The sequence below is a fragment of the Sporothrix schenckii genome (assembly GCF_000961545.1).
Source record: "Sporothrix schenckii 1099-18 chromosome Unknown Cont47, whole genome shotgun sequence".
In the NCBI taxonomy this organism is placed as follows: Eukaryota; Fungi; Ascomycota; class Sordariomycetes; order Ophiostomatales; family Ophiostomataceae; genus Sporothrix; species Sporothrix schenckii.
In genome coordinates, this window is record NW_015971148.1 from 757,619 (window position 1) to 784,732 (window position 27,114).

Genomic DNA, 27,114 nt, shown 5'->3' on the forward strand with positions numbered 1-27,114 from the left:
CATGACAAGCACACCGATCTCGACGGATTGACTGGCCCACGGCCCCCCGTCACTGGCGGCCGTGCATTGGGCCAGGCCACACCTGCCGTTTCTCGGCGGCTAGCCTTACGGCGCATTGGCGAGGAAGCTGCGGTGGGTCAAGCGTCTCGCCCAGTATGCCGACAGTAGTCGGCAGGTCGTCAGATGGTGGGTTGTTTGAATGGTTTGGATGCAAGGAAACGAGCCAAACAGGAATATCTCGGTGTTTGTTGCGGCGGCAAGAGGGACTGCGTCATGGGTTCGGTGTCGTTGAGGAGGCCGTCTTTCCATGATGCCTGCAACTAAGTAGAACCATCACACAGTAGGGGCGTCTCCACTCTATCCTGCGGAGTTTACAGAGGCATGCTAGTGCAAAATGCCATATTGGCGTTGAATTATAAAGTAGGACTGGTCTTTGTGCACCTTACATGTACACAGCTAAATTAAACATCGGCTTCGTCAACGACATAAACGCAGACTCTTTCTTCCTTGTGTGAATAATGTGAATCAGAGACAACTCAGAGTCTCCCACGTGACTAACTGTCTCTGAGCTGGGACGGGTGAAACCATTTTTCATGTTTTCTTCAGCTGCTCCTTGCTTCCATTTGATTTGCAGCCCCCAACGGCGGGCCACGTTTGTTTTGCATGAACGCATGGTTTCAACAGCCAACAAAAGAGTTTCTGACTTTCTGCCCGTCCGCCCGTCGCCCCGGCTGTGTTTGACAGCTTCTGGAAGGTCTATATTGCATCCGTCCCCCCGCAGTTCCGAGAAAAGGGCCGTTAGGAAATGTTGGGCAAAACTCCACCGGACGTTAAAGCCAAGAATGTGAATGAAGTGTCGTCATAATGCCTTGCTCCTGGATGTCGTTGTTCTGAATCGCCACTGCTGAGACAGCGGCATCGTATGGGTCGAAGGTGTCTCGGACGCCGAATCGCAGCACCGCTTCTGGTTCCCGGAACATCAAACAAGGTGGCCTGGGCGTTGAGGCACATTCACAACCCGCACTTCGCAGGTCGGATGGGGTGCGCACTTTTGCTACTCGTTGCACCGTATGCTGGCACATACTTTTTACATGGGTGCAGGCTACACTTTTTATATATCGACAGCCGGCATACTTGCATTCTTGTGTTCGTCATATGCCGCATGTTCTCCTGCTACTTCTCTCTCGCGCCTGTCGTGCCCGACCATACAGAATACTTTGTAGCTCGTACTCTGCGCGCACGACGCGCAACAAATCTCCCCCTTTCTGCCAACCCCTGTCCTGATGATGTTCCTGATGATGTCTTTTCAACTCAGCTGTTGCCGTTTCCAGCGGCCGCAATTACCCACGCCTTGTCGCCGCGCCCAAACAATTCCATCACACGTCCAGAACACGCACTGGCGTTTTATTACCGCCCCCTATTCCATACACATCCACTCCCAATTCTCACCCCATTCATACCCTTTTCTGTCCCATGGTGCTGCCACCCCTTATCGCTCCCCCACTCTGAATCGAAAGGGTAGAATGTTCATTTCTTCCAGCAAAAGGCCCAGCGAGCCGGGGTTCAACTGACCGTCCAGGGACTAGCGTCGATAGTCGCAATTTGAAACGAAAGACGTTGACAGATTCAATGCTGAAAACGCCCAAACAACCAACGGCCATCAACAACAACGGCAAGACATACTGTGTGCATCGTTTGTATCCATACTGTTTTCCTAAATGGCGTCAGTTGGGTTCCGGAAAAGCCACTAGTGCTACCGATGCCCCTTTTCTAGGGTTCTCTAGCGCTCGCTTCCGCCTGTTCTTTGCCCTGCAATGACCCTGAAAAATGGCATGAACATCAGCTGTCGTCCAAGGGACAGTGTCTGTTCCTGCCCCGTGCACCGTAGGTCCCTCTCTGGCTCTTTCCTTTCTTCCAGAAACTGCTCCCTGTTTGGACAGGACACCACTTCCCTCCTTCTGGGCCGCTTTCCCCATTTCCTGTGTCCCCTTCCCTTTTCACCCCCGCCTGGCGCTTTTCTCCCCTCCCCCTTTTTTATGGGACAGGACATCGAGTCACCAAAGGACGCCCAAAGGCCCGCCCAAAAGTCCTATTTCGCACTGGACATTGGCCTGTTTCTGCATTGGCCGCCCCTCCATCTTTGTCCAAGGCCCCGTCGTAAACTCCTTTCGCCCTCCACTATTCTGTACCGTCACATCCACACAAATCTTCCCGACCAACCGCCCGCCTTGTCCGCCACCCCTGATCCGTCGTTCCTGCCTTTTTGCCTTGCCTTTTGCCATTCTGCACCCTTTTCGAACGTTCCAAATTAAGAAAGAGCGTCCGGACACAGCAACTTTGTTCTTTCCCAGCGGTTCTTGCATCTGGGGCACGCCTTCCGTTTCCTGCATCCTGCATCTCGCCTTTTCGCATCTCGTCTCGGTTTCTTGGGCCTCATTTGCCGGCTTTGTTTTTCCAGTCTTCGCTCGCCGCCGTTGTACAGTTTCGAACCCACCCATTCCTTATCTGCACTCCGATTTCTGCCCACCAACAATCTCGGCAATACCCTCCAATTCGGATTTCGACCTTTGTTTTCTCCAACGCATGCCTTCCGGCGACGCGACCGTTGGGTGTTGTGACAAGAACGAACTTGTCCACTCTTCGCCGTCTACTTGATCCTAATCGACTCGTGCTAGCACAAAGCGCGTATCGCCAGTGCACGCGGCTACCACCACATCTCGTGTTTCCTCCTTCTTTCGACCTTGCAACCCGTCCGTCTCGCTCATCTCGTGCCCTGCGAACCTGCCAGCGGTTTTCACCTTCGCTTCGTTTGACTCGTCCGTTCTTTCTTTCATCGACAATTCTTTGCACGTCCGGCCGCCTTTCATTGTCAACAGCGTTCTCGCTACCGTTGTTCCCCCCCCCCCTCTTCCCCCCTCCCCCTCCTTAAACCAGTCTGTTCACTCTCGCCTCACATTTGACGACGACGACGCCAGGGATTTAAGTAACCCTCCCACCCCATCCCTTCGTCAAGCCGACTTCACCGCGCCCCCTCGGCGAATGGAGCAGCCATGGCGCACGCGCCCTTGTTAAGAACAAACACCGCGCCGCTCTTCTCCTCCTCCACCCCCGCTGTGCCCGGCGGCGCAAACGGCAGCGGTCCCATCCGGAACACCATGAGCGGCGTCTCCGGCGGCGCGCCGCGCTCGTCCCAAATGTCGGGCAGCACCGCATTTATGAGCACCACCTCCCTCACGTCCCTCGCCAGCCAGACCACCCTGGCCAGCCCACCCGTCACGGGCCAGGTCGTGGCCACCAGCAACATCATCAACCAAAAGGCCGACGCCTCTCGCTCGCTCTACCAGATCTGTGTCGCCCTCAAGCAGCGGCTTGCCCAGGTGCCCGGCTTCGAGGGCTATCTCGAAGAGCTCGCGCACCTCGAGCGCGATGTCACGAGCGGCGATCCCGTTGAGGGTCTGTGGCAAATGTTTCGGTCTGGGCTGCCCTTGCTGGCCATCTACAATGCCCTGCAGCCGGCCGAGCCGCTGATGCTGGCCGAGAACGACATGGAGGCCAGCGAGACGAAGCGGGCCAAGATTGCCGCCTTCAAATTCATCCGCGCCTGTCTCAGTGACCTCAACATACCGGCGCCGGAATGTTTTGTCATTGCCGACCTCGTCGGCACCGACACGACAGGCTTCGTCAAGGTACGTTCCCCACGCCGCCAGATTGTCATTCCCCCACATGCGCTTCACCCACTAACCCAGTCTACCCTAGGTCACAACCGTGGTCAACCACGTCCTTGATCTCGCCCAAGAGCGCGGCCTGCTGCTCCAGGCCCAGGACTCGGTCGACGAAACCGTCGACGGGCCAGCCTCGCAGCTCAGCTACCGCGATTATATTGTCCGCGAACTTGTCGACACCGAGCGCAAGTACGTCCAGGACCTCGAGAACTTGTACGACCTGAAGAAGACGCTCGAACAGCGCGGCATCATCAACGGCGACGTCGTTCATCAGATTTTCTTGAACATCAATGCCATTCTCGACGTGCAGCGGCGCTTCCTGATCCGCATCGAGTCGACCAACTCCATACCACAAAAGGACCAGCAGTGGGGCAACCCGTTCGTTGCATTCGAAGAGTCCTTTGACATCTACCAACCCTTTATTGCCAACCAGCGCAAGGCCGCCCAGCTGGCCCAGATCTATTTTGACAAGATCCGCTCCGCCAACCACCCCGTCGCTGTCGATTTCAACACCCTCGATGGATTCTTGCTGAAGCCCATGCAACGCCTCGTCAAGTACCCGCTCCTCCTCAAGGATCTGCGCAAGAAGAGCGAGTTTGAGGATGAGCGCCTGGACCTCGATGCTGGTATTGCTGCCGCTGAGCGCGCGCTGCAAAAGGCCAACGAGGCCGTCAACCGTGACTTGCTGGAAGAGGCCCTCGAAGACCTCAAGAGCCGCGTCGACGACTGGAAGAACCACCGCGTCGACCAGTTCGGCAAACTGCTTCAGCATGGCGTCTACACCGTTGTCACCGGCAAGAGCGACCAGGAAAAGGACTACGAAATTTACCTCTTTGAGTGCATTCTCCTCTGCTGCAAGGAGATTACACCCAACAAGAGCAAGGACAAGAAGGACAAGACCAAGTCCACGGGACCCAAGATCCGGAACAAGAATGCCAAGCTGCAGCTTAAGGGGCGCATCTTTATGACCAACGTCACCGAAGTCCTTTTCTTCTCCCGGCCGGGGTCCTACACCGTCCAAATCTGGTGGAAGGGCGACCCGGGCGTCGAGAACTTTGTCATCAAGTTCCAAAACGAAGAGTCCATGAAGAAATGGGCGGCGGGCCTCGACACGCAGCGCAAGCTCAACGCGCCGCGGCCCGACCAGAGCCCCGAACAGCCGGCACCGAGCTTTGCATGGATGCAGACCTCCGCCGGTGGTGTGGCCGCCATCGAGAACCCTTACGCCGAAGACCCCGACGAAGATGACGACTACCTCGTCATGAACCAACAAGCACAACAGCAGCAGATACTGCAGCAGCAGCAGCAACAACAGTTCAATGGCCAACCACTCCGTACACGGTCGATCACAGCCGAAAGCGCCCAGTCCCTCGCCGGCATGATGCGCCAACCACCACCAAGCTTCCCGTTGCCCATGCTCCCTGGCCAGCTCAGCGTGCAGACACAGCAGCTGCCCGCGCAGCAGGCGTCGTCGCCCAGCTTGCGCGGGGGCGAGTCCTACTTCTCGCCCGTGGCCGAATCGCCCGTATCGTCGCGCACGAGCACAACGTCGGGCTTCTTCCCGCCCGGCGCTGGCTATGCCTTCCCCAAGGTCGGCACACCGCAGCCCGGCGGCTGGGACGGCGAGACAAACCGCTACACAGCACCAGCCATGCCTCGCGCACCATCACGCGACGGACCCTCGCCCTCCAACGCGTACGGTATGGTCAACGGTGGCCCTGGGGGCGGTGGCGGCCGCAACCCACGCGGCCCGTCGATGCCAGTCATGTCGCAGAACCCGCAGACCCTGTCGCAACAGCAACGCAGCCGCAGCTACAGCACCCCCGACATCCAGAACCAGCCGGCGCGGAGGACACCCGGAGGCAGCCAGGGCAACATTCCCGCGGTGCCTGGCATCCCGCCACACCTGCACCCGACGCATGAGCGGCACGACTCGACCATCCCGCGGTCCAACACGGGCAGCCCACGCAACGACCTGCCGATCCGCACCAGTACGCAGAGCCCTGGTGTGCAGGCCAGCCGCCTGCAGCAGCAGCAGCAGCAGCAGCTGACCGCCTCGTACGGCGCCACCATGGCGCAGTTTCCCACGCAGCCCGTCTACCCACGCCAGACAACGCCCGGACCGACGAGTGCGCCACCGCAGCACCAGCACCAGCACCAACCGTCGCTGCCAAACGACATGGGCGCGGCATCGCCGCCGCTCGGCACCGGCACCCCCGGCATAGGCACATCGGGCATGGTGGGCAGCTCGGACCTGCCGATCCCGACGCAGCTGAAAGTCAAGGTCAACTACGACACGTCCAACTACATGACGCTGGTGGTGGCGTTCAACATCACGTACCAGTCGCTGGTGGACCGGATCGACGCGAAGCTGGCGCGGTTTACCAACAGCAGCATCGGCAAGGGCAACCTGAAGCTGCGGTACCAGGACGAGGACGGCGACTTTGTGAGCATCGAGAGCGACGACGACATACAGATTGCGTTTATGGAGTGGCGCGACGGCGTACGCAACATGTACAATGCGGGTGTCGGAGAGATTGAGCTGTTCTGCGTCGGCGACGGCCTATAGGCGGCCGGCAACCTTGTCTTGTTTGCGATTGTCTTTCTTTCTCTCGTCTTCTCATTCCCATTTTCTGGTTTTTCTGGTTTTACAAGATAAACTTTTTTGTCGTTTTTTTTTAACAGCATCGAAGGCGCATCCGGATTTCTTTCCTTTTACATTACCCGATTATTTCCTTCTTCTGTCCATAACTATTCTACTTGCTTCTTTCACTTCTCTTGCGTTCTCCTCATCCCTCTTTTCTCTTCCGGCCATTCTCCCACCGAAATGAAGCAGCATTTTTGTTTTCTTTTTTCTTCGTCTACAGCATGCACTGCCTACTGCCGTTCCTTTCATCTTTCATTTTCCACATGCTAGTGTCCACTTGCCCTCGATCCTTGTTTCACTCTCATATACACAAGACGTTCTTATCGTTCCTTATCGGCGCCGTGGAGTTCTCTCTCATTTCTCTCCTCTTTTTTCTATGCAGCCTACGCGCATGTCGACAACAAGCTGCTCTTGTTAAGCGGCTCGGGTGCCTCTGTTTTCGATTTGTTGTGAATCTCAATTATTTAGTCATTGCTTTTTTGCGTTCCTGAATTGAATAGTTTACCACCTTTAGTAACGTAATATGCCAAATGCTGGCGCTCAATCTGTGAACCGTGTCACATGACGTAGTTTTGCTATCTTTTGCTAGATGTTGATCGTCTGCGAAACGGGCAGAGGTCCTGTTTTGTTGTATTACATCGTAACGTGCCCTGAAAGAAGAAGCGGGCGCTAAAAATGAACGCAACCAATTAGCCAGCATGTGCCTGTCTGCATGATTTTGAGCAGTGGTACCGCCAATGCATCACTCCTTTTCCCACGCCGCGTTTACACCGAAAAACGATTGTTTCGAGACATCACCAAACGCGACACAGCAATTGTGCACCACAACCACGACCACCACAACTCTACCGTGTCGATTCCTCTGAACTTGCCGGCCGGACCTATTACCCCGAATTCGAAGTTACACCATATTGAACCATTGCGACGTTGGATCTTCTTTTCTGACAACTGTTTCTTGACCCCACAAGCACCAACCAAACTATGGCCAGCCTCGACACCGAGAGGCTCAGCCTCGCATTTCAATCGCGGCCCGACCTCGTCGAGCAGATCCGGGCCGCCGCGGCCAAGTCGCCGGCGCACACGCCGCTCTTCAACAGCATCGCCGGCTACGTGTACGAGCAAGTGCATGGCGGGGGCGAGCCGGCGCACAAGCGGCGACGCGTGGAGGCGGAGGGCGAGGCGGAGGGCGAGGCGAACCGACACAGTCACAGTGCGCTGCCGGCGCGTCAAGGGACGGCAGCAATGGCACCACAGAACGGAAGCACCGGCAGCGGAGGCGCAGGAAGAGAAACCGACTTGCTCAGCGCTGCCGCGGCGGAGACGGTGCTGCTCGAGGTCAAGGACATTTCGGTGTCGATCCCGCAGCGCAAAAAGTACGACCTGTGCTTTACCAAGAACTACCTGTATGCGCGGGCCGCCAAGACGACGACGCCCGTGCCCGGCATCGTCTACGCCTGGACGGATTTTGGTAGGTTCCCCCGAACCCACACGTGTAGAGTGCCCGTTTGTAATCAGGAGCTAACGTGCCGCAGAATACGTCTTCTACCTCCCAGTGCCCGAAAAGACGCAGGTGCAGTACAACTACATCCTCTTCCCGCGCCACGCGGCGCTCGCGTCGCTCTCGAAACCGACGCCAGCAGCCGCAGCCGCAGCCGCAGCCGCGGCACCCACAACCCCTCCTCCTCCTCCCGCGGCCGAGCCGCTTGTCTTTACGGTGCCCGCCACCGCACCAAAGCCGGGCCAGGTCGGCGGACCCTCGGCCGGCCTCGCGGCCCCCGTGTCCGACTCGTACACGACGCTCTTCCACTGGGCCATTGAGGGCCAGCTGCGGTCCGCCGAGAACGTGTATCTGGCGCGGCAGCGCACCATCATCGTGGCCGCCGACCCCAACGTGTTCCACAGCGCCGCGCGCCAGCCATTCCGCCCGGCCGAGAAGGCTGTGCACGTGCGCGCCTTCCGCGGCAGCAAGGACGGCTACCTGTTCTTCCTGCCGACCGGCATCCTCTGGGGCTTCAAGAAACCGCTGCTGTTCTTGCCACTCGACCGCATCGTCGCCGTCAGCTACACCAACGTGCTGCAGCGGACCTTCAACATTGTGGTTGAGGTGGACGTGGGGGCGGGTACGGGCGCCGACGACAACGAGGAAGTCGAGTTTGGCATGCTGGACCAGGAAGACTACGGTGGCATCAGCGAGACGTACGTCCAGCGGCACAACCTGCAAGACCGCAGCATGGCAGAGCGGCGCAAGGCGAAGCGGGAGCTGGCCGAGAACGCGCGGGGCGACAAGACGGCCAACGGCGAGGGCGGCGCCGACGGTGGCGCGGCCGGTGCCAACGGAGACGGCGTGCCGGACGATGGGCTGACGGAGCTGCAGCGCGCCGAGCAGCAGCTACAGGACGAAGAGGACGAGGACGAGGAGGACTACGATCCGGGTAGCGACGGGGACAGCGACGGGTCTGGGAGCAGCGACGAAGAGGGCACCGAGGATGGCGACGAAGGGGAAGGGGAAGAGGACGAGGGTGATGACGGCGATGACGACGAAGAAGGCGAGGAGGGCGAGGAGGGCGAGGAGGGCGATGAGGAGTGACGGAGGAGGAAAGGTGCAATGGCAATAAACAAGCATGTCTGCCATCACTATCGTGCATCGTTCATCGTTGGATTTCGGCATGATTTTTTGGGTTTTAATGTCAGTTCATGTTCTGTATACTAGTGTCGCTTTATGTTACAATGGCTCATTGGCGTTTTCATGGGATTATATGGTATTAAATATGTGTCCTACATTAGACTCGCAGGTTGCTATGCGTTTTTATTTGGCGCTCTATTTCCTTTGTTTTATTTATTTATGTTTTGATTTTATTAAAAACAAATCGAAATAATAAATTAAATAAACGGTGCTTTTCCTTTGCGCTCCCCCATAAACAACATAATTCCTCGAGAAAGTCTGACCAAAGACCTGGTAACCTCCTCGAGTTTGTCGGACCACCTCCAAATACTATGCTCCATACAACTCTGGCAAAATAAACACACTGGATGCCGAGTGATGCGTTTTGGACGTATGCGTTGTCGTCTTTGTACAGTCGTCCTCACTGCTCGTCGTGCTTGACGACGACGATGTTGTCGTTGGATACGGTGGCAGACGTGACGTCTCACTCGGGCGCACAATGGAGTGGAAGCTGCGAATGCTCCGCGAGTGGTGCTGGCACCGTGTCGTCGATTCGGTGGCAAAGCTGGGGGGCCACGACGTGATGCTGTCGAGCGATGTAGAGGGACAGGGCGTGGAAGACGACGAGGACGACGACAAGGACGACGGCAGCTTCGGCCACGGCGGACTGTGGACGGGCGTCAGACGGCCATAGGAGTAGCTCGCCGGCGTGGGCACCGGCGACGACCAGGACACCCAGTAGGTGGTGCTGCTGCTGGTGTCGTTGCTGGAGACGGAGCTGGAGCTGGAGTTGGAGCTGAGGCTGGAGCTGCAGCGCGTCGTGGATGTGGGCGTGGTGCAGGACGACGTCGTCGTTGTCTTCGTACAGGTGTCAGTGGGCGCCGATGCTGTCAGGTTGCAGACAGTGTAAAAGGTGCAGCTGACGGCGTGGAGGGTTGTGCAGGAGGAGGACGGAAACGACGACAACTCCCGAGTCGATGTCGTCGACGACGTCGTTCTCTGCTGCTGCTGCCGCCTGTTGCCGAGAATGGACATGATAGGATCCGGGCAGTACCGGACAATGGAGCAGACGGCATCTGGGTTGCGGGGAACGTGGCTCTCTAGCTGATTGTCGTCCGGAGAGTCTTGCTCTTGTTCGTGATGATGGTGTTGGATGAGGCCGGGCCTCTGAGCCAGAGCCAAGGGGCATAACGGGGCGAGGAGGGCGAGCAGGAGGGCCGCCCTGAGGACACCGTGATGGACAGAAAGACGCGTCATTGTGCGGAGATACAGCAGACAAACGTGTGGACGCATGGAAGAAGGAGGAGAACCTTGTCTTGGGCTATAGACACTTCCAAGCAGCCGGCCAGGAGGCAAGTCTGGGAGAGATAAGCGTTATTTTATATTGATGCATCGTGCTCTCTGTATAGTTGAAGCCATCACAAGTCTATTCTTGGCCGTCCGTCGCAGAAGCAAAAATGGTACCAAGATGGTTTGCCCTACATGAAAGCAGGCACAAGACAGCACAAATCATGATGTTGAGAGCTGCGCAGTAACACAGACAACTTTTCGTCGTGAACAAGAGACAAGCTTACATGGCATTGGAGAACGGAGACAACACCGCCCGAAGCGCAAACGAGAAATCGAATATTATGTGCATCCTCAACAATGGTTTGTGACAGTGTAGCGTCTAACAAGGACATTGTACCTAGCACACAATGGTCACCTCCGCTGTGCTGGCTGTATTTCGGGCCTATTTTAGAGTAAAATGTGTTCCGGCAACCTGGCTGTGCGTCTTCGACCTTTGTTATGTACATCAGACCAGCTGCAAGCAGCCTTACATGTTGTCTGTAGCTGTGTCAGTGTAGCCATGGATAGCCCAAGGTGGGTAAAACTGGCGACTTCATTGGAAGCCAGGATATCAGGATATTAACGGCAAATCCTAGAGAACTGTAGTGTATCAAAGCAATAGTTCTGCTTAAATCCAAGTCTATACAGAACAACTTCTTTATCAAAACATTGAAAGTTATTATTACTACTATTATCATTATGAAACAAAAGAGTGCGAAAACGATCCCTTGTTACCCCCCCCTCCATTTTTCTTTATTTTCGCATGTTTTTTTTTGTCCGTTCCCTGCCCCTCCTACTCAATCTTCCATTGCGATTCGTTGCGCAGCCACGTCTCAAAGGACGACACGCCCGGCACCTCGCCCTGGCGCGCGGCAATGTCCACGCCGTAGCCCTCCTCGTCGAACCACGTGAACATGGTCTTGATGTCGGGCACCAGCAGCAAGACCAGCTTGCCCACGATCCACAGGGCCCAGGGCGTCGGATGGCCGACCACGCGCTGGAAGATGGCGCGGGCCTCGCCCAGCGTCAGGTTGTCGCCGGCCAGGCCAATGGCCCGGTTGGCGTAGGGCGAGACGGCGGTGCCGTCGGCCTGGTCGGCGAGGGCGGCCTCGATGGACTTGGCGGCCCAGCGGCCAATGTCGCTGGTGGCGACGAGCTGCAGCTTGGTGGACGGCTTCATCGTGATGGACAGCATGCTCACAAAGGCGCCGGCCACAAAGTAGCCCGGGTTGTAGTTGTCCATGAAGGCGACGGGGCGCAGGATGGTCCACGTCACTGGTTTGTTGCTGTTGTTAGGACCCGCCTGCGTCGCTTTCTTGACCGCGTCGCGCAGATGCAGCTCAATGGTGAGCTTCTCGGCAAAGTGCTTGATGTGTGTGGGGTTCGACCACGAGCGCTCGTCGCCGCCGCGGTCGACGCTCGAGTAGACAATGTGGCGGACGCCGTGGGCGAGCGCGGCGTCGATAAACGGAATGGCCTGGGGCTCTTCCTTGGGCGGGACGGTGATCAAGAAGAGGGCCGAAATGGATCCCTCCGGCAGCTGGGCGAAGATGGCGTCGGGCTTGAGCTGGTCGCCCTGGACGAGGCGAAGACGCGGGTCGGACGCAGCTAGAGCCTGGGCCCGGGGTGTCGACGCATCACGGGTCAGGGCGTGCACGACGAGGCTGGCGTCTTCGCTATGGAGCAGGGACTTGACGACGGCGGCGCCCTGTTTGCCTGTGGCGCCGACGACAAGGACGGAGTGGGCCATTGTATAGTTGGGAGAGTCAGATTTTATAATTGGTTGTGAGATGAGTCTGTTGGCTGGTTCAAGGGTCAAAGACTGTGTCCAAGATGTGAATATGTAATTGATGTGTCGAAAACGACAATATATTATGAGATGCTGTAACTTGTGCTTGTTGATGTTGATGTTGATGTCCGATACTCTCTCTCTCCTCTGAACGACGAGCGGACGACGGCAGTTTTATACCCGGCGACGTCTGCTTCATTGACGTCAATGTACAGAATTCATACAAAGGGCTACGTGCTGTTGGTTGTTAGTTTGAGCCGCGTCGGACGTAGATTGCGCAATAGGCATAGCACACGTGATCCACCGTCTCGTCGACCGCCGAGATCTACAAACACAGGAAAGACAACAAACTTGTCGATGCATTGCAAAGCAAAACAAAAAAAGGAAAGACGGACGCAGAATAGAAAGGTCAAGGATTACCTCATGCAACGTTGTGTCGAATCTCAGTGCTTAGGTCATCGCTGGACGGAGTTTGCCCTTTATTTCCATGCACCGCCGTGTCGTCGGAGGAATGCGCATCGAGTTGTGTGGCTGGTGTGTGTTGCTGTAATTTAGCGGCGGCGCTATGCTTCAGCTCTGGCGCGCCGTGATATTGTTAAGCAGATGTGTGGCCCGTTTTAGAGCGGCCCTCCACCTGCCATTGCGCCGCGCGAGTCGGAGCAACTCTCTACAACTTGCATCAGCATCTTAATCGGACGTTGTCGAGCAGTGACGTCAGTGTCGCTTTTCGGAAAATAGAAAAGAAGTGTTATTATCCAAAGGAGTAGAAGCAGATAGATGGTGAGTAGAATAAAAAAATACCAAGTGTAAAAACAAGAAGACAGAAAAAAGTAAAAAAAGACACAAAACGGTTGCATGCGCAAAGGTATGTATGATGCCAAAAGAATCAAAAGGGCTCCAAGCTCAAAAATACACCGGTTACACGGCCGGCCCATGCACCTTACAGCGCCGGCCCTTCCCAGCCGTCGCGGTGCAGCCGTCCAAACCACGACTGCTTGTGCCGGAACGTAATCTCACGCTGCTTGTTGAAGCCCGCCGCCTGCAGGTGCGCAATGAACCGCTCGTTGTCGACGCGCGGCTCCATGCACACGCTCATGCACCGGTAGTCGCTCGTAAACAGCCACTGCACGACGCTCGTGAGCCACAGCGCCACACGGCCGCGCGCCCACTCCTCGCCCACAAAGACGTGCAGGCCGCGGTCAAAGTCGTCGGCCTGGGCGCCAATTAGCAGGCCCAAGGTGTCCTCCTTGACCCAGTACAGCTCAAAGTAGCCAAAGGGGACGCCGTCCCAGAGGCCGATGACGGGGAACGAGTGGCGGCTGGCGAGGGCGGTGCGCAAAAAGGCGGGCGAGTAGTCGCCCCAGAACTTGTGGACGCGCGGCACGGCCATCCAGGTCTGGAGGAGGGCGTCGTCGGAGAGGGTGGCCAGGAGGGCGGCGCGGTCGGCAGGGGGCGCCGACGACGCGCCTGTGCCCGGTGACGCTCTCGGTCCGTAGTACGGCACCGGGTGCGGCGACAGCGAGGCCACGCGCAACGACAGGAACTGCTGGACCGACGGGATGTAGCGGTTGTAAAAGACCTCGCCCATGCGCGGCGGACGTGGGCGGGCCGGGTGGCGCACATTGCCGGTCATGGTGTAGCGCAGCGGGCTCGGCGGGTAGTAGGTGGGCAGGTGGGAGGTGGAGTAAAACGGGCCCATGGGGAAGCTCTGGACGGACGCGAGCATGGGCGGCGTGGGGGTGGCCGACTGGCTGCCGGGGAGGGAGGTGACGGCGTACGGAGCAGCCACCGGCACGGCTGTGTTGGTCGCGACGGTGGACAAGGATAGGCTGTCGGCCAGCTCGGCGGCCTCGCCGATGCCAAGTGTTTGCGGCGTTGCCTTCCTCGCATCGCCCAACTCGGGCGAACCAGGCGAGGACGGCCGGCTGGCCATGGGCGACCCAGGGAACGACGACAGGTTGCCGCCGCTCAGTCCGCGATGGTGGTCGTGCGGCTTGACGGGCTGCAGAGAGAAGAGGAACAGCTGCGGCGGGATCTGCCAAAACATGCTGCGCGTGACATACATGTGGTCCCATCCGTCGTCGTCGCCAAACGTGGCCCGGGGCGTGTCGCTGCCGCCCGGCCCACCACCACCACTGCCGTTCGTGGTGCTGCCGCAGACGACCGACGACTCCAGCGTCACAATCAGCCCCATCCGCTCCAGCTTCGGAATCAGGTTCCGCACCCGCAGCATGCCGTCCCGCTTCACCCGGATCCGCCACTCGCCCCGCGGCCGCCCATCCAGCGGCGTCCCGCTCGAGTGTGCCGTCGGCGGCAGCAGCACATCCGGCGCCGGCTGCTGGAAGTACCAGTAGAGCGACACCCACAGCATCATGGCGGCCAGGCGCGTCGGGCTGGCGGCCGGCTTGAACTCGGCGCTGCTGGGCTGGTTGACGGAGGAGAGAAAGAGCGAGTCGCCCTGCAGCGTGGGGCGCGAAAAGGCGTGCACGCCGCGGCCGTGCGCACCGGCCGAGCCTGACGGCGTGCCGCCCTCGTCGCCATCGTCGGTATGGAGAACGATTGTCCACCCGACTGGATAGGGCGAGTGGTGCGGGTTGAGCTCGTTGGACTTGAAGAGGAGGCCGGCAAAGACAGGCACGACGGTGAAGTGCTGCCCGTCCGGCAGGTAGACCGTGGAGTTGACCATGGCCGGCGGGGTGCTGGCGGTGTGGACAGCGCGTGTGTGTGGACGGTGTTGCCAATCGAGAGGTTGTTGACAAGAGTTGAGAGAGTCGAGCGAGCAAAACGTTGCAAATCGTTGATGTCCCTCGTAGCGAAAAGCAGCCCCACCCTTGACTCTGTAGCTCTGCGTGCCGGCTTGGGAAAGTGCATTCGGCAGTCGCCGCCAGATCGTACGATATCGGCAAGTACGTCGGTACCTCGTAGACCTGGAGAATGCGGTACACCGGAGAAGATAGTGGAATGTACCGTCCAAAGCGAGGCCAGCTGTCACCAAATCACTGCAGACGTCTCCCTCTTGGTTCATGAAAGTAGAAGCGGCGAAAGCACAACAGAGCGATAACACCACTTCATCTACTTCCAGCTGCTTGTCACCCGCCTGCGAAAGTGGGGCCACTAATTCGTACGTGTGTCGCCCTTTAAAGCTGTTCGAGCTCCTTCCCCTCTGTTGCACATGCTTTATTTAGTTGGGGCAAGCACGGCTAGCGTTGCCCATCTCCAGATCTCACGGGAGCGGGGTCCTTCCATGTTTGCTCAGCCTTGTGGACGGCAGGCATTCACAATAGTGGGCGTAGTGGGTGTAGTGGGCGTGGCCGGCCCTAACGCTAGAAACCGTCCCACGATTGCCGCAATGGACTGACGGCCAGGGGCTGGAGCACACCACACAGACACACCACATCGGCACCGCCGAAACACGGCGACCAACAGGACTGCGTTTGGCGGATCGTCACGATCGATCTCGAGATCTCGAGCAACTCCAAGTCATGATATTCGCCGAGTATGTACATCAAAGATTGTCCGACAGTCCATCACCACCTCCCTCCCCTACTTCTTTTCCTTGTCCTTGGCCTCCATCTCCTCATCCTCCACTTCCTCCGCCTCGGCCTCTTCTGCCTCCTCACGCTCCTTCTTGGCCTTCTCTCGCTTCACCTCCTTCTCGAGCACCTTTTTGACCTTGGCACCGCCGAGATCCTGTGCTTCGTCCCAGTCCACATCGTACTCGTACGCCGCGCTGCGGATCTCCGCCCGCAGGCCGTTGGCCTCCTCGACCAGCCGCTCCCAGCGCCGCACGTCGAACCCGCGACTCTCGTACAGCGCCGTCTGCTGCCGCGACACCGTCACGTTCATGGCCGCCTTGTAGCTGAGGTCGCGCGAGATGTAGAGGAACCAGAAGTAGCCGCCCAAGATGAGCGTCAGCGACGCCAGGTACGTCACCGGCTCCACGAGGTCCCAGCCGTACTCGGTCATGAACGTCAGGTAGTACACAATCGCCCACCACCCGACGAGCGCGCCGAACCCGCCCTTGGCCAGCCGCCGCGCGCTGCGGTGCGCCAGCGCGTCGCACTCCTGCTTGATGGCCGCCTGGTGCGCAATCTGCCGCGACAGCCGCCGCAGGCGCATGCGCTGGTAGAACGTGCGGTCCGCAAACGACGGCACGCTGACCCGAATCTCCGTCGCCGGCGGCTCGCCCTCAATCACAATGGCAAACTCGCGGCCCCGCGCCGCCTCGCGGATGAAGTCGCCCATCTCCGTGCTGCTGCCCCACCGCACCCAGTCCTTGTCGGCGTCGTGCCGCTCCGCCGCTTCGTGCCCGAGCCCCGAGTACGCCGCGACGTGCGAGCTGCGCCGCGCCTGGCTGGCGTCCGCCTCCGAGTCTGTACCGCGGCCCTCGGCATGCTCGGCGCCCGTCTCTTCGGCCCAAAAGTACACGTTGGGCGGCCGCTCGCGGCCCTTGGCGTCCACCACCGGCGGCAGCTCTGCCTGGATCAGCCGCTGCACGTACGACAGCGGCTGCTGTGGGTGCAGGAACAGCGAGAGCGGTTCGATGTTTGTGTGTGGATTCTGGTTATCGCCGTCCTTGTCGCCGTCCTTGTCGCCGTCCTTGTCGCCGTCCTGGTCACCGCTCTTGCCGCCGGCTTCTTTCTCCTTCTCTTGCCGTATACCCACTGGCAGCGGCAGCGTAAACTTGAGCAGTCGGTTGGGTGTCGTCAACAGTTTGCCTGCACACAATTAGCATGACGTCCCCGTATCGTAGTCACTCGTGAACATGCATTGCCTACCCTTTGCTGGCAAGGCCCCCGTCTTCTGCGCCGGCGGCTGGTCCGCATCTTCGCGGTGCCATGGCCGCTTGGCTTGTAGCTCGCGTGCCCGCGAATGCTGCTCATCCGGGTGGAGTCGCGAGGCGCTGTCGTTGTCGTGTTTGCCATCTGCCGGCGGCGGATTCGTCGAGAAGCCGACACGTCCTGTCCAGTTCAAGGACGGAAGCGTCGCGGGTCGGGTCGAGAGGGTGTGGATCGGTGCTCGCGGTATGCTGCACAGAATGGCTGTGCGCGGTGAAACAACCAGGAATCGCGGTGGTAGCCACCCTGCGCCGGCCATTGTCAACGACAAGCTGTGCAAGCTGCGGTACGGGCGTCCGTTTCGGTGTAGAATGGTGGTCTCGTGCCGGTAATCGTTGGAGCCGTCGTTTGTTGCGTCGCAAAAATGATTGACAGAGAATTCCAAGACCTTATCGCGTGCCACCTGTCATGCACAGGAACAAAATAATGACGTCACGACACCACTGGAGCTAGGAGCTGTAGTCAGGGGCTAGAGCCCTACATCAACAAACCACAGCTCATCTCGCAACCGCACATTCAATGGAATGATTGTCGACGACGAAAATAAATTAAACATAAAATAAATAGAATTAAACCCGAATTAAAAATACCATCACGTTGTCCACAGTTCTCGTATATGACACGCTCAAGTCACCGCGAAGGCTGTTCCACGTCATGGTGCACGTCGTCCAAATCGTCGCACGACCAATACACCACTCCACGCAAACCCGTCCAGTATCGCAAGCTAGCTTTAGACCTCAACAGGCTCGACTCTCTCCACCTTGCCGCTGCTCATCCAAACAGTGACATCTTGGCCCGGCCGGAGCCGTCGTGTCAACGCCGCCGGACGGTGCGTCACAATCAGCACCGTGTGGCCGGCACCCTGCTGGCCTTTGATAAACACCTCCTCCACCACATCATACACAGCCGCCTCCGTCTCCGCATCGAGTGACGCCGTGATCTCGTCCAACAGAACGATGGGCATGCGCTTGCCGTGCTCGCGGTCCGAGTACATCTCGGAAGAAACGGAGGACCGGGTTTGCAGCTGGAGCAAAGCACGGGCCAGTGACAGAAGCTGTGCTTGGCCGGCCGAGAGCACGGGGAATGACGAAAGCGCCCGGTCCCATAGCGAGGCGGTCGCTCCATCCACAACATCGCCACCGTGCTCATCGTAACTGCTGCCGACAAACAAGCTGAGCAGCCCCGTCTTCTGCAGTGCCTCAGCCAACGATCTGTCCGGCAGCGTTTCGGTTGGGTCCAAGTGGAAACGGAGACTGGCGCCGGGGAGGAGAAACGGATCTTGTGACACAGTCACAAATGCGCGCTCGCGGATGTCGTCGAGCTGGAGACCGGCCAGGTTGATGCCGTCAATGGTGATGCTGCCGGTCGTGTGTACAGTTAAAAGTCGCAGGAGAGACATGAGAAGAGAGCTCTTTCCACTAACGACACGGTCAGCGAAAGCAAGGGTTATACTAGTCCGCATAGACTATCACATACCTCCCTGTTCTCCCGCAGATAACAGCTACCTGGCCCGGATTGATGCTCAAGTTCACCCCGTTGAGAACAGGTGTATCTTGACTATGCAGCTGTTAGTAAAGAAGCCACAGTGGCGTGTAGCGCGGCAGAGATATACTCACCTGTAGGATGCCGTCACATTGGCGAGTTCGATCTTCCCAGTACTTGGCCAGTTTGCCGGTAGCCGCCCTCCAGCGTCGCCATTGGCTTCGATCGCATCCTTGTCCAGCAAAGACTCCTCCTGTGGCGTCTCGTGTGTTGCTTCTCGAAGTCGTGCAACAGCCCCCAATGACACTTCCAGAGTTGTCCACGTCTGGATCAGGCGAAGGAGCGTCGTGTTGGTCACAAGGATAATGTTCAAAGCCACACCAATCTGTCCACCTGACGGACTCAGTCGTATGATGGGCTGCGAGGGCGAGCCCCCTGCAAGTGCCCCCCACACTGCCAGCCAGACCGTACCAACAGCAATACAGGCAACAACCGCGTCCAGGACGACGTTCAGCCAGCGTTGGAGAGACAGCGTGAGGTAGACCGGCCGTTGAGAATTGTCAAGCGACACGGCATTCTCCTGGGCCATGGCATCCTGCCAGCCAAACGCACGGATGGTCTGAACACCGCTGACTGTCTCCAGAATGTTAAAGTACACTGCAGATTGGGACTCGAGCTCTATTCGTCGCAGTTGCCTTGACGTGCGTAGATACCGCTTTTGCACCACATACACAATTGCAACGCAGATCGGCAACGTCACACCCAGGAGGGGCTGCGAGATGACAAGGACAATGACCTGCATCAGAAGTTTAAAGCACTCTGAACCAGTATTAGCGTCGTAGTTGTCTCGTTTCTTAGAAATACGACGTTTGTTCGCGATACGTACGAGCTAGAAAGCTGCTCATTGCAACGGAAATCTTTTTGTCAACAAGCTGGATGTCTTGGGTGAACCTGAACAAGCAACGCAAATATCGTTAGAACAGCGTACGTGGCCGGGCCGTCATCCATAGTCCTCACCTGTTCAAAACAGTTCCGAGGTCCGTGTTGGAGAAAAAGAAGAGAGGGGCACTAATGAAGAACAATCAGCAGTTGTCTACGGACGGAGCTCGTTGGCAATGAACCACATTACGTTCCATGTACTTACTTGCAGATCGACCGGAGAAGACGACGATGCAAAGTTTCGCCAGACCGGCCCGCAACGAGTATAATATCAGCCCTGAGACAGCTTGTTAGCCTCATAAGCGCGGTAATACACAGTGATACATCTTCAAACCCTCACCATTTCAATAGGGTCGTGGCCATCCATGCGACAACCAACATGGAAACGTATCCCGAAGCATATAGCACAGTATTTGAAGGTTTCGATTCCGTCCACCACTTCAAGTAAAGAGCCGGCATCGTCAAGAAAAAGCCCAACGTTGCCGTCAAAAGGACGACAAGGGAAACGTTGCCAATACCTGCAGACAAGATGTAGTACTTGTATAATGAACGATCGCCATCTTTTTGTTGATAGTCTATAGCAGCAGCAGGTCCTTTTGGGCTCGCCTTTTGGGGCTGTGAGGCGTCTGCCTGTATCGTATCGTTTTCAGTATATTCATCCGAATTGGTACTAGCAAGCGTAGTATCCGTGAACATCTGCCCAAGAACAGCTTTGTCACTATCTTGCAAATCGCCTTGATATTTCACAGTGCCATCTGCAAGCAAGATGACCTTGTCGCTAAGGTGGAAGTACGACTGGTTGTTAGTTACCCATATGACGGCCATGCTGCTGTTACGCAGAAGACCGTTGGGTCCAAGTAAATTGTTGATAACGGCGCTCTGTGTTTTGCTGTCCAGGGCACTGAAGCTGTCGTCAAAAACGAACATATCAAGTTTGGAATAAACAGCTCGAGCAATGGCCTATTGTAGAAGCGGTCAGTAAGTAGCTGACAAGAAACATACACGCCGTATAGAGTACGCACCACTCGTTGCCGCTGGCCACCGGAGAGATTTTGGCCGCCGGTACCAACAACTGTTTGATCTCCGTCTGGAAGGGCACCAAAGTCCTCAAGCAGGCAGCAGGCATCTAGCACTTTGTCATACCGTGTCTGGTCAATGTGGACACCTCCGTCGAGTCCCAGGATGCATTCTCGGATCGTTCTGTTTGGCAACCACGCGGTCTGCGAGCAAAACGCCATTTTCAATGAAGACACAGCTACCGTTCCTTTGCTGAATATAGTCTCTCCCAGGATACTGTGCATTAGTAGAGTCTTGCCAGCTCCGACAGGCCCAGCGACAATAGCAAGTGATCCCTTTGCGATACTGAAATTCACAGACTGGAGAATAGGCTTCGAGCTTTGCTGGTCGGGAATGGTGACATCCGTAAAAACCACTGCATCCGATGTTCTGGAAATGTCTTCATGCTCGGTAGATACTCTCTTGTCGTCCACGCTTGGTCTCAGCAGATACGTCTGGATGCGCTCAAAACTCGACATGGATGCTGCAATCCGGGGTAGAATGGTCATGACCATGTTGATTGGGTGTGTAATCATGGACAGAATGGCCGTTGTCGTGAATGCGGTTCTCGTGTCAAACTCTTTGCCATGCGCCGACGCGAGAATTGCGTAGAGGGCAACAGTCAAGACAGGCGAGAAAAGACCCAAAGCGTTTGCTGCAAAATTACTCGTCAGTGAAAGATACAGGTCGATTGGTTGTATAACAGTCGTCCCTTACCGCTCGAGTTGTAGAGCACATTCACCCAGCGCACGCCCTTTGCTGCAAGGAGCTCGTTCTCGCGAAGCTGTAGGATCACATCTTCGACGGCCGTCTGCATCCCGAGAATCTTGACACTTTTGATCGCTCCAAGGATCGAACTTGTCATGGACAGCCGTTTCTGTGTCGCTTCGTTCCACGCGGTTTGCCTCGCCTTCATAGGCTTCACCGCATAACGGCTTGTCTGGGAGAAGACTGACATGCCGGTATTAGCTTTGTGTATGGCATTGGAAGAGCAGCATAAAGGTACAAACCTACCAAAAACAATACCCGCTGGCAACGGCCACAGCCAGCCAATCTCCATGGCAAGCATGGAGAAGCCGACGGCTGCTTCGAGACAGAATGCCCACAACTCGTGAAACATCTCAGCAGCACCCTCAATCTCGACAACATCTGTGCTGATAAGGGTCAAGGCTTTTCCATCGTCATATGCATGGCTGCGTCCTGTTAAAGACTTTTGGTGAATGATGCCAACGAGGGCACCCTTGAGCATGACTTGGATGCGATCGAGTAGGTGGCGATAGACAACGGTAGATGTCATGAGACCAAAGTAGACAAAGCCGGCCGCCACGACAATCCAAGATCCTGCAGCGGATGCATTATCATCAATGCTCTGCTCTTGGGCGAGTCCTTGGACAAAAGAAATTGCCCTGCTTATCAAGATAGGCTGTGAAAATTGAAATAGAATAAGAAAGAGCCGTGGAATCGCGACGAGCGTGATTGGCACCGAAAAGCAACTGAACAAGACGCGAGGGAGTGTCGTTGGTTTGTCGGGAGTCTCTAGAACCAAAGCACATTGGGTTAGGGCCATGTAGTATGCCGCCTGTTGTTCCTGAATAGACCTACCTCGTGTTTCCCATGCGGCCAGTATTTTCTGCCGCAACGGATCCGATTCGAGCTTGCTATCCATCCGAGGAAGGTCGGCTGGCGACAGAACTTTGTCGTAGCCCAACTGCAGCAAGTCATGAAGCCACCAGAAATACGTCAAGCTGAGAACGCCAGCTAGTTCCTCGGGAGGCAAATCGTGAAATTCCTCGCGCAGGATACGCTGTTTGCTACGGCTTTCGAGGAAAAGTAACGTTCCCTTGGCCGTGGCCTCGAAAGTCTTGGCCCCGTAAAATGTAGTCGGCCAGCCAAAGCGCAATGGGACAGCCAGCGACATCAAGTCGATAATAAGCGTTGCCACGAGATACAGCACGATTGTGTTGGACGGGCGAAGGTTTCGGCGGTGCTCCTGGAAGGAGAGGATGGCGACCGCTACGGACGCGGCCGGTCCACCGTACAGGCTCCATTGAGCTGCAAACGAGTCGGAGGTGTCCCTGCGCGCCAAGATGAAGGCCGAGCTAAAACAGGCGGCGATGAGCAGAAACGAGGCAGCCTTGGGTTGTAAACAGGACGAATCATGACATCAACGGGTACGTGTATGAACATGCGAAACTCACAATCTTGTAAAAGGCAAGGCGAGAGGTGTTGACCTTGACTGACGCCAAATGCAGTTGTCGCAGCCTCACCGGCAGGACCAGAAGAAAGATCCATGAAGCCAAGCCGGCGGCCAGAAAGAGACCGTCTTGTGCAGACGGGCGCGTCCTCCACGACGACACAGTCTGCAATTCCGCCATGCTGCATCACGCTCAAGAAATCAACAGCAGCCTCTTGTCGGAGAAGAATGGACAGGACGATAGCGAAGACAGATGAGATGCATCGCGAGCGGCCGAAGTTGACGCTCTAACCTATATACCGTCTTGCCAGGGGTCGCATTGCACAATTCCATCCATACTGTTTACGGCTGCGATGCGTGGTGGGGACGGGTTGCGTTTCTCGTATTGTGTCTTACGGAGCATAAAACAAGCGAGTTGATCCAATGTTGGGTGTCTCCGACGACAAGTGCCCAGTTTATTAGACCATTACAAAGGCAGGCTTATCTGCACACAACGAATGAAAGGAAGGGACTTGAATTAATGCAAAGGAAGGATCGATGTTCAGGATTACCATCAGTGTTTTGTTACCAGTCAACTCGAGGAAGGAGCGGTTGACAGGCTGAATTGTCGACACCACAGGCGGCTTTTGGGGGCCTCGGAGGCGTTTCGGCCCAGAGATTTTGAAAATGCCCGCCGCATCGCGTGCAGCGCCCACCCACTAGAGCCTCACTCAGACGCTAAGATGGTTGCGGATAGCGAGGACCCCTGCTCTAAAGCAGCAGCTGGAGGACAGGCCTTCCCGCTTTTGGTGCTATTCGGCAGTGCTCCATAAACAGATACCAGTTTCCGATCTTGGTTCGAGACAGCCAATCTGGCCGCATCGGCTTTTCGACGGGTCTTTTGCCACAACGTGGGTGAACACACGGCACGTTACACGCATTCTCTTTTCCAACTGCGTACATTCTTTTATCTCTCACAACGGTCCATCTCTGCGGGCGAACACAGGACCACGGAAAGAAGAGTGTGTGGATGCAAGCGACCGAACGGAAAAAGTCTTACTCCCGAACGAGTCTCACTGGACAACGTCAGACGAATCTGGGCCATAGTCTGCGCTACCGCACGACGTTGGGGTGTCGATCGCAAGCAGGCGACACAGCATTGCGCCTCACTGCGGGAGACGCACACCTGGCGCCGTGGAAGCTGCGCGTGGGCGCCGAGAGCCGACTGTCGAGAGGACGATACATCTCCCCCGCCTTTTCCTCCTCATCCCGCCTAGAGTTAGTTTCGTCTCCGGCTGCAACACATCATGTGGCCACTGCAGCCGTCTTGGGTTCCAGGCACCGATTCCTTTTCTTTGTCTCTTCTTTTCGCGCACCTCCTCGTCCTTGCGACGTACATGACCGGCGCCCGCGCCTACGGGCCGCTGTCGGACGAGAGTCTTTTGCGCATACCTACGGCCGGCGCCGACTTTGACATCCACAATGGCAAGCTGCTGGCACCCATCCTCATCCCGCGCGTCCCGGGCACGCCCGGCTCCAGGGCCGTGCAGCAGCACTTTGTGCGGTTTTTCAAGGAGCAGCTCCCCGAGTGGGAAATTGAGTGGCACAACTCGACGGCTACGACACCGGCCACGGGCGACAAGCAGATTCCCTTTGCCAACCTAATCTTTCGGCGCGACCCGCCTTGGGCTGCGCCGGGCGATGTGGCACGGCTGACGCTGGCTGCACACTACGACACATTGTTCCAGCCCGAGGGCTTTATTGGGGCCACGGACAGCGCTGCGCCGTGTGCGATGCTGATGCACGTGGCGCGCAGCCTCGACCAAGCGCTGACGCAAAAGTGGGCGGCCATGAAGGCCTCGGGCGATGCCGGCAGCGGTCTCGAGGAAGAGCGTGGCGTGCAGATTATGCTGCTGGACGGCGAAGAGGCATGGGTCAAGTGGACTGCCACGGACTCGCTCTACGGCTCGAGGTGAGTTTGTATTCCTTGTCATATTCTTTGACCGTGTTGTGTCTCATACTAAACCGCGTCCCCCCCCCCCCCCCCCCCGTACCAGAGCACTTGCCGAGTCATGGGAGGCCACTCGGTACGAGGCCCTCTCGACGTTTTCCAACCCACTTAGTTCCATCAGCCTCTTCGTGCTGCTCGACCTTCTCGGCGCACCAAATCCCACGGTGCCGTCCTACTTCCAAACCACGCACTGGGCATACCAGCGCATGGCCTCCCTCGAGGACCGCATGCGCAGGCTCAAGGTCCTGGCGTCCGAGGGCACAGGCGCAAAATTTCTGCCGGAGTCGGGCAAGAAGCCCTCGCAGTTTTCCCGCGCCTTTGTTGAGGACGACCACGTGCCGTTTATGGCTCGCGGCGTGGCTATCCTGCACATCATCCCCGCGCCGTTCCCGCCCGTGTGGCACACCATGGCAGATACCCCTGGAAACTTGGATATCCCGACCGTCGACGACTGGGCCATGATCGTGACGGCATTCACCGCAGAGTGGATGGAGTTGGACGGCATGCTGCCCCAGCTTCAGACTCGCCGCACGACAAGGGAGTCTGCCAAGACAGAGTTATGACAATGACAGTGGGGGGAGGCTATCATAGTGTGGCGTTTATATTATGGGCTTCTACTCAAATTACAACAAATTTACGCTCTAATCCTGTTTGTCTTTCTGCTTGATTCTGCCATCTGTCGTCTCCAACCGCCAGCGACCACCCCACGTCCGATTGAATAGACCTCTAACTAAAACGTCAGTGTACTGAAATAATGCCATGTCATGGGATTTCAATCAACTATATAACGTTTTGTATTTCAAACCTACGTCCACGCTTTTCTTGCTGTGACGCTTTGCAGTTTGGCATTTCCGTTATAAGCACGTGACAATGCACGTGTAGTTTCAGGGTCACGGGCCGGGTGGAGCTCCACCAGAGAGACACGTAACTGCTAAAGCTTGTCGCACGACCGCGCAACACCAAGCTCCAAACACCCTCTGTCGTACAGCGTCCCAAACGGCACGGTGTTCTCTTTCCATCACAGAGGGGTGTCTTTACTTCTTTTCCGCTACCAGCTATCTGCCATTGACGACGCTGCCAACCCTTCAGCTGGTTCGATCTGTCTTTTTTTCTCAGCCGCCTCTTTCTTTCTTTTCTTCCATTCCTTCTCCTTCAATTGCCCCGAATACAACTCTCGCCAACGACGCCTCTTCTCGACGACATCTTCGACCGATCTTGAACGTCACCAACCTCCATCCCACCCAAACACTACTTCGACCTGCTTCGAGCTTTAACATTGCGAACTCTCCCTTTCTTACCTCGCAAACCATACATCAATATGCGGTTTGCGGTCTCATCACTGTTGCTCGCCGCCGTGGGTGTGGCACAGGCGGCGTCGGCCTGGAGCTTCGACGACGGCAGCATCACAATATCGTCCAAGGGCAGCAGCAACAAAGTGACGGAGAAGTAGGTGTTGCTTTTGTTTTTGGCCGTTGTTCTTCGTTCCTCAATGGGCTCATCGTCCATTTCCGTCCTGCTGCTCATCTCATTGTTACTAAACGTATCGTCAGGCTCAATGCCAAGGCTTCGCTCGACAAGGCCCTCGTCCTCGGCAGCAACGACGTCGCCAAGATCACACTGACCACCAAGGACAATGGCAAGGAGAAGCGGCCGCATCAGGCGTTTTTGCTGTTGCAAGACCCGGAATCGGGTCTTGAGGCGCCCTTCCCGCTAGCCGTCAAGGAAAGCGGCAAGGGCTCCGTCCAGATCTCCCACAAGGACATCCCCGTGCAGCTCCTGGCGTCCGGCAACCCCATTCACGCCCACCTCGTCATCGGCTCCTTTGGCTCTGCCCAGGCCTATGTCTCGTCGCAGGCGGGCGGCGGCCTCTTTGCGCTCACCCTGCAGCACGACCCCAACGCGGCGGCCCCCTCGTCGCCCGCGCCCGAGCGCTTCTCCAAGAAGGGCGAAATTCACCACATCTTCCGCGCCGACCCGCGCTCGCCGCCCAAGATCATTAGCCTGTTGTTTGTTCTGGCCGTGGCCGCGACGGTGCCCGTGCTGTTTGGCGCGTGGCTGCTGCTCGGCGCCAACCTGGCCCACCTGAGCAAGGCGCTGTCGGCAGCACCCCTTTCGCACGCCGCGTTCTTCGGCTCCATCCTGGCCATGGAGGGCGTCTTCTTCCTGTACTACACGTCGTGGAACCTGTTCCAGATGCTGCCGGTCGCCGGCATCGTCGGTGCGGTGGCGGTGCTGAGCGGCACCAAGGCGCTGGGCGAGGTGCAAGCGCGTCGCCTGGCGGGTGAGCGGTAAACGGGGGGTGGGTGCAGTGTGAAGAGGAGGACAGAGATGGCTGGTGTGTGAGCAAGATGGGATGGTCACATATCGACGAGCTGCGGCCGATCGTTTAACTTGATGATTGCAAAGGTACGAAACTGTACCTAGAAGAAACCAGAGGAGTCAGCAAATGTATACTAGGACACTGAA

The 27,114-nt window shown here is 57.1% G+C and overlaps 9 protein-coding genes across 9 annotated transcripts; 4 read left to right on the forward strand and 5 right to left on the reverse strand.

The window, feature by feature from the left end:
- Positions 1 to 2,583: 2,583 nt before the first annotated feature.
- Positions 2,584 to 6,291, forward strand: SPSK_02967 (cell division control protein 24; the record flags this gene model as incomplete). Its single annotated transcript, XM_016729813.1, has 4 exons — positions 2,584 to 2,609; positions 2,676 to 2,983; positions 3,049 to 3,686; positions 3,757 to 6,291. The coding sequence occupies 4 exons, from the start codon at positions 2,584 to 2,586 to the stop codon at positions 6,289 to 6,291; spliced, it is 3,507 nt and encodes a 1,168-aa protein (XP_016584837.1).
- Positions 6,292 to 7,350: 1,059 nt separating this feature from the next.
- Positions 7,351 to 8,956, forward strand: SPSK_03283 (negative regulator of DNA transposition; the record flags this gene model as incomplete). The annotated part of the gene is made up of 2 exons (XM_016730122.1): positions 7,351 to 7,837; positions 7,902 to 8,956. 2 exons carry the CDS (start codon positions 7,351 to 7,353, stop codon positions 8,954 to 8,956), a joined length of 1,542 nt encoding a protein of 513 aa, XP_016584838.1.
- Positions 8,957 to 9,515: 559 nt separating this feature from the next.
- Positions 9,516 to 10,288, reverse strand: SPSK_03598 (uncharacterized protein; the record flags this gene model as incomplete). Its single annotated transcript, XM_016730435.1, has 3 exons — positions 9,516 to 9,889; positions 9,956 to 10,046; positions 10,103 to 10,288. The coding sequence occupies 3 exons, from the start codon at positions 10,286 to 10,288 to the stop codon at positions 9,516 to 9,518; spliced, it is 651 nt and encodes a 216-aa protein (XP_016584839.1).
- Positions 10,289 to 11,153: 865 nt separating this feature from the next.
- SPSK_03526 (nmrA-like family protein) lies at positions 11,154 to 12,110 on the reverse strand (the record flags this gene model as incomplete). The annotated part of the gene is made up of 1 exon (XM_016730364.1): positions 11,154 to 12,110. One exon carries the CDS (start codon positions 12,108 to 12,110, stop codon positions 11,154 to 11,156), a length of 957 nt encoding a protein of 318 aa, XP_016584840.1.
- A 979-nt stretch (positions 12,111 to 13,089) lies between these two features.
- SPSK_03236 (siderophore biosynthesis protein) lies at positions 13,090 to 14,835 on the reverse strand (the record flags this gene model as incomplete). Its single annotated transcript, XM_016730077.1, has 1 exon — positions 13,090 to 14,835. The coding sequence occupies one exon, from the start codon at positions 14,833 to 14,835 to the stop codon at positions 13,090 to 13,092; it is 1,746 nt and encodes a 581-aa protein (XP_016584841.1).
- Positions 14,836 to 15,692: 857 nt separating this feature from the next.
- Positions 15,693 to 17,246, reverse strand: SPSK_03298 (uncharacterized protein; the record flags this gene model as incomplete). The annotated part of the gene is made up of 2 exons (XM_016730136.1): positions 15,693 to 16,867; positions 16,928 to 17,246. The coding sequence occupies 2 exons, from the start codon at positions 17,244 to 17,246 to the stop codon at positions 15,693 to 15,695; spliced, it is 1,494 nt and encodes a 497-aa protein (XP_016584842.1).
- A 471-nt stretch (positions 17,247 to 17,717) lies between these two features.
- On the reverse strand, positions 17,718 to 22,839 carry SPSK_02927 (ABC transporter; the record flags this gene model as incomplete). Its single annotated transcript, XM_016729775.1, has 10 exons — positions 17,718 to 18,438; positions 18,464 to 18,544; positions 18,604 to 19,288; positions 19,356 to 19,420; positions 19,487 to 19,537; positions 19,614 to 19,685; positions 19,749 to 20,368; positions 20,431 to 21,119; positions 21,182 to 22,598; positions 22,663 to 22,839. The coding sequence occupies 10 exons, from the start codon at positions 22,837 to 22,839 to the stop codon at positions 17,718 to 17,720; spliced, it is 4,578 nt and encodes a 1,525-aa protein (XP_016584843.1).
- Positions 22,840 to 23,944: 1,105 nt separating this feature from the next.
- Positions 23,945 to 25,211, forward strand: SPSK_03405 (glutaminyl-peptide cyclotransferase; the record flags this gene model as incomplete). The annotated part of the gene is made up of 2 exons (XM_016730243.1): positions 23,945 to 24,609; positions 24,695 to 25,211. The coding sequence occupies 2 exons, from the start codon at positions 23,945 to 23,947 to the stop codon at positions 25,209 to 25,211; spliced, it is 1,182 nt and encodes a 393-aa protein (XP_016584844.1).
- A 755-nt stretch (positions 25,212 to 25,966) lies between these two features.
- On the forward strand, positions 25,967 to 26,940 carry SPSK_03517 (oligosaccharyltransferase complex subunit delta (ribophorin II); the record flags this gene model as incomplete). The annotated part of the gene is made up of 2 exons (XM_016730355.1): positions 25,967 to 26,094; positions 26,199 to 26,940. The coding sequence occupies 2 exons, from the start codon at positions 25,967 to 25,969 to the stop codon at positions 26,938 to 26,940; spliced, it is 870 nt and encodes a 289-aa protein (XP_016584845.1).
- Between the last annotated feature and the right edge of the window lie 174 nt (positions 26,941 to 27,114).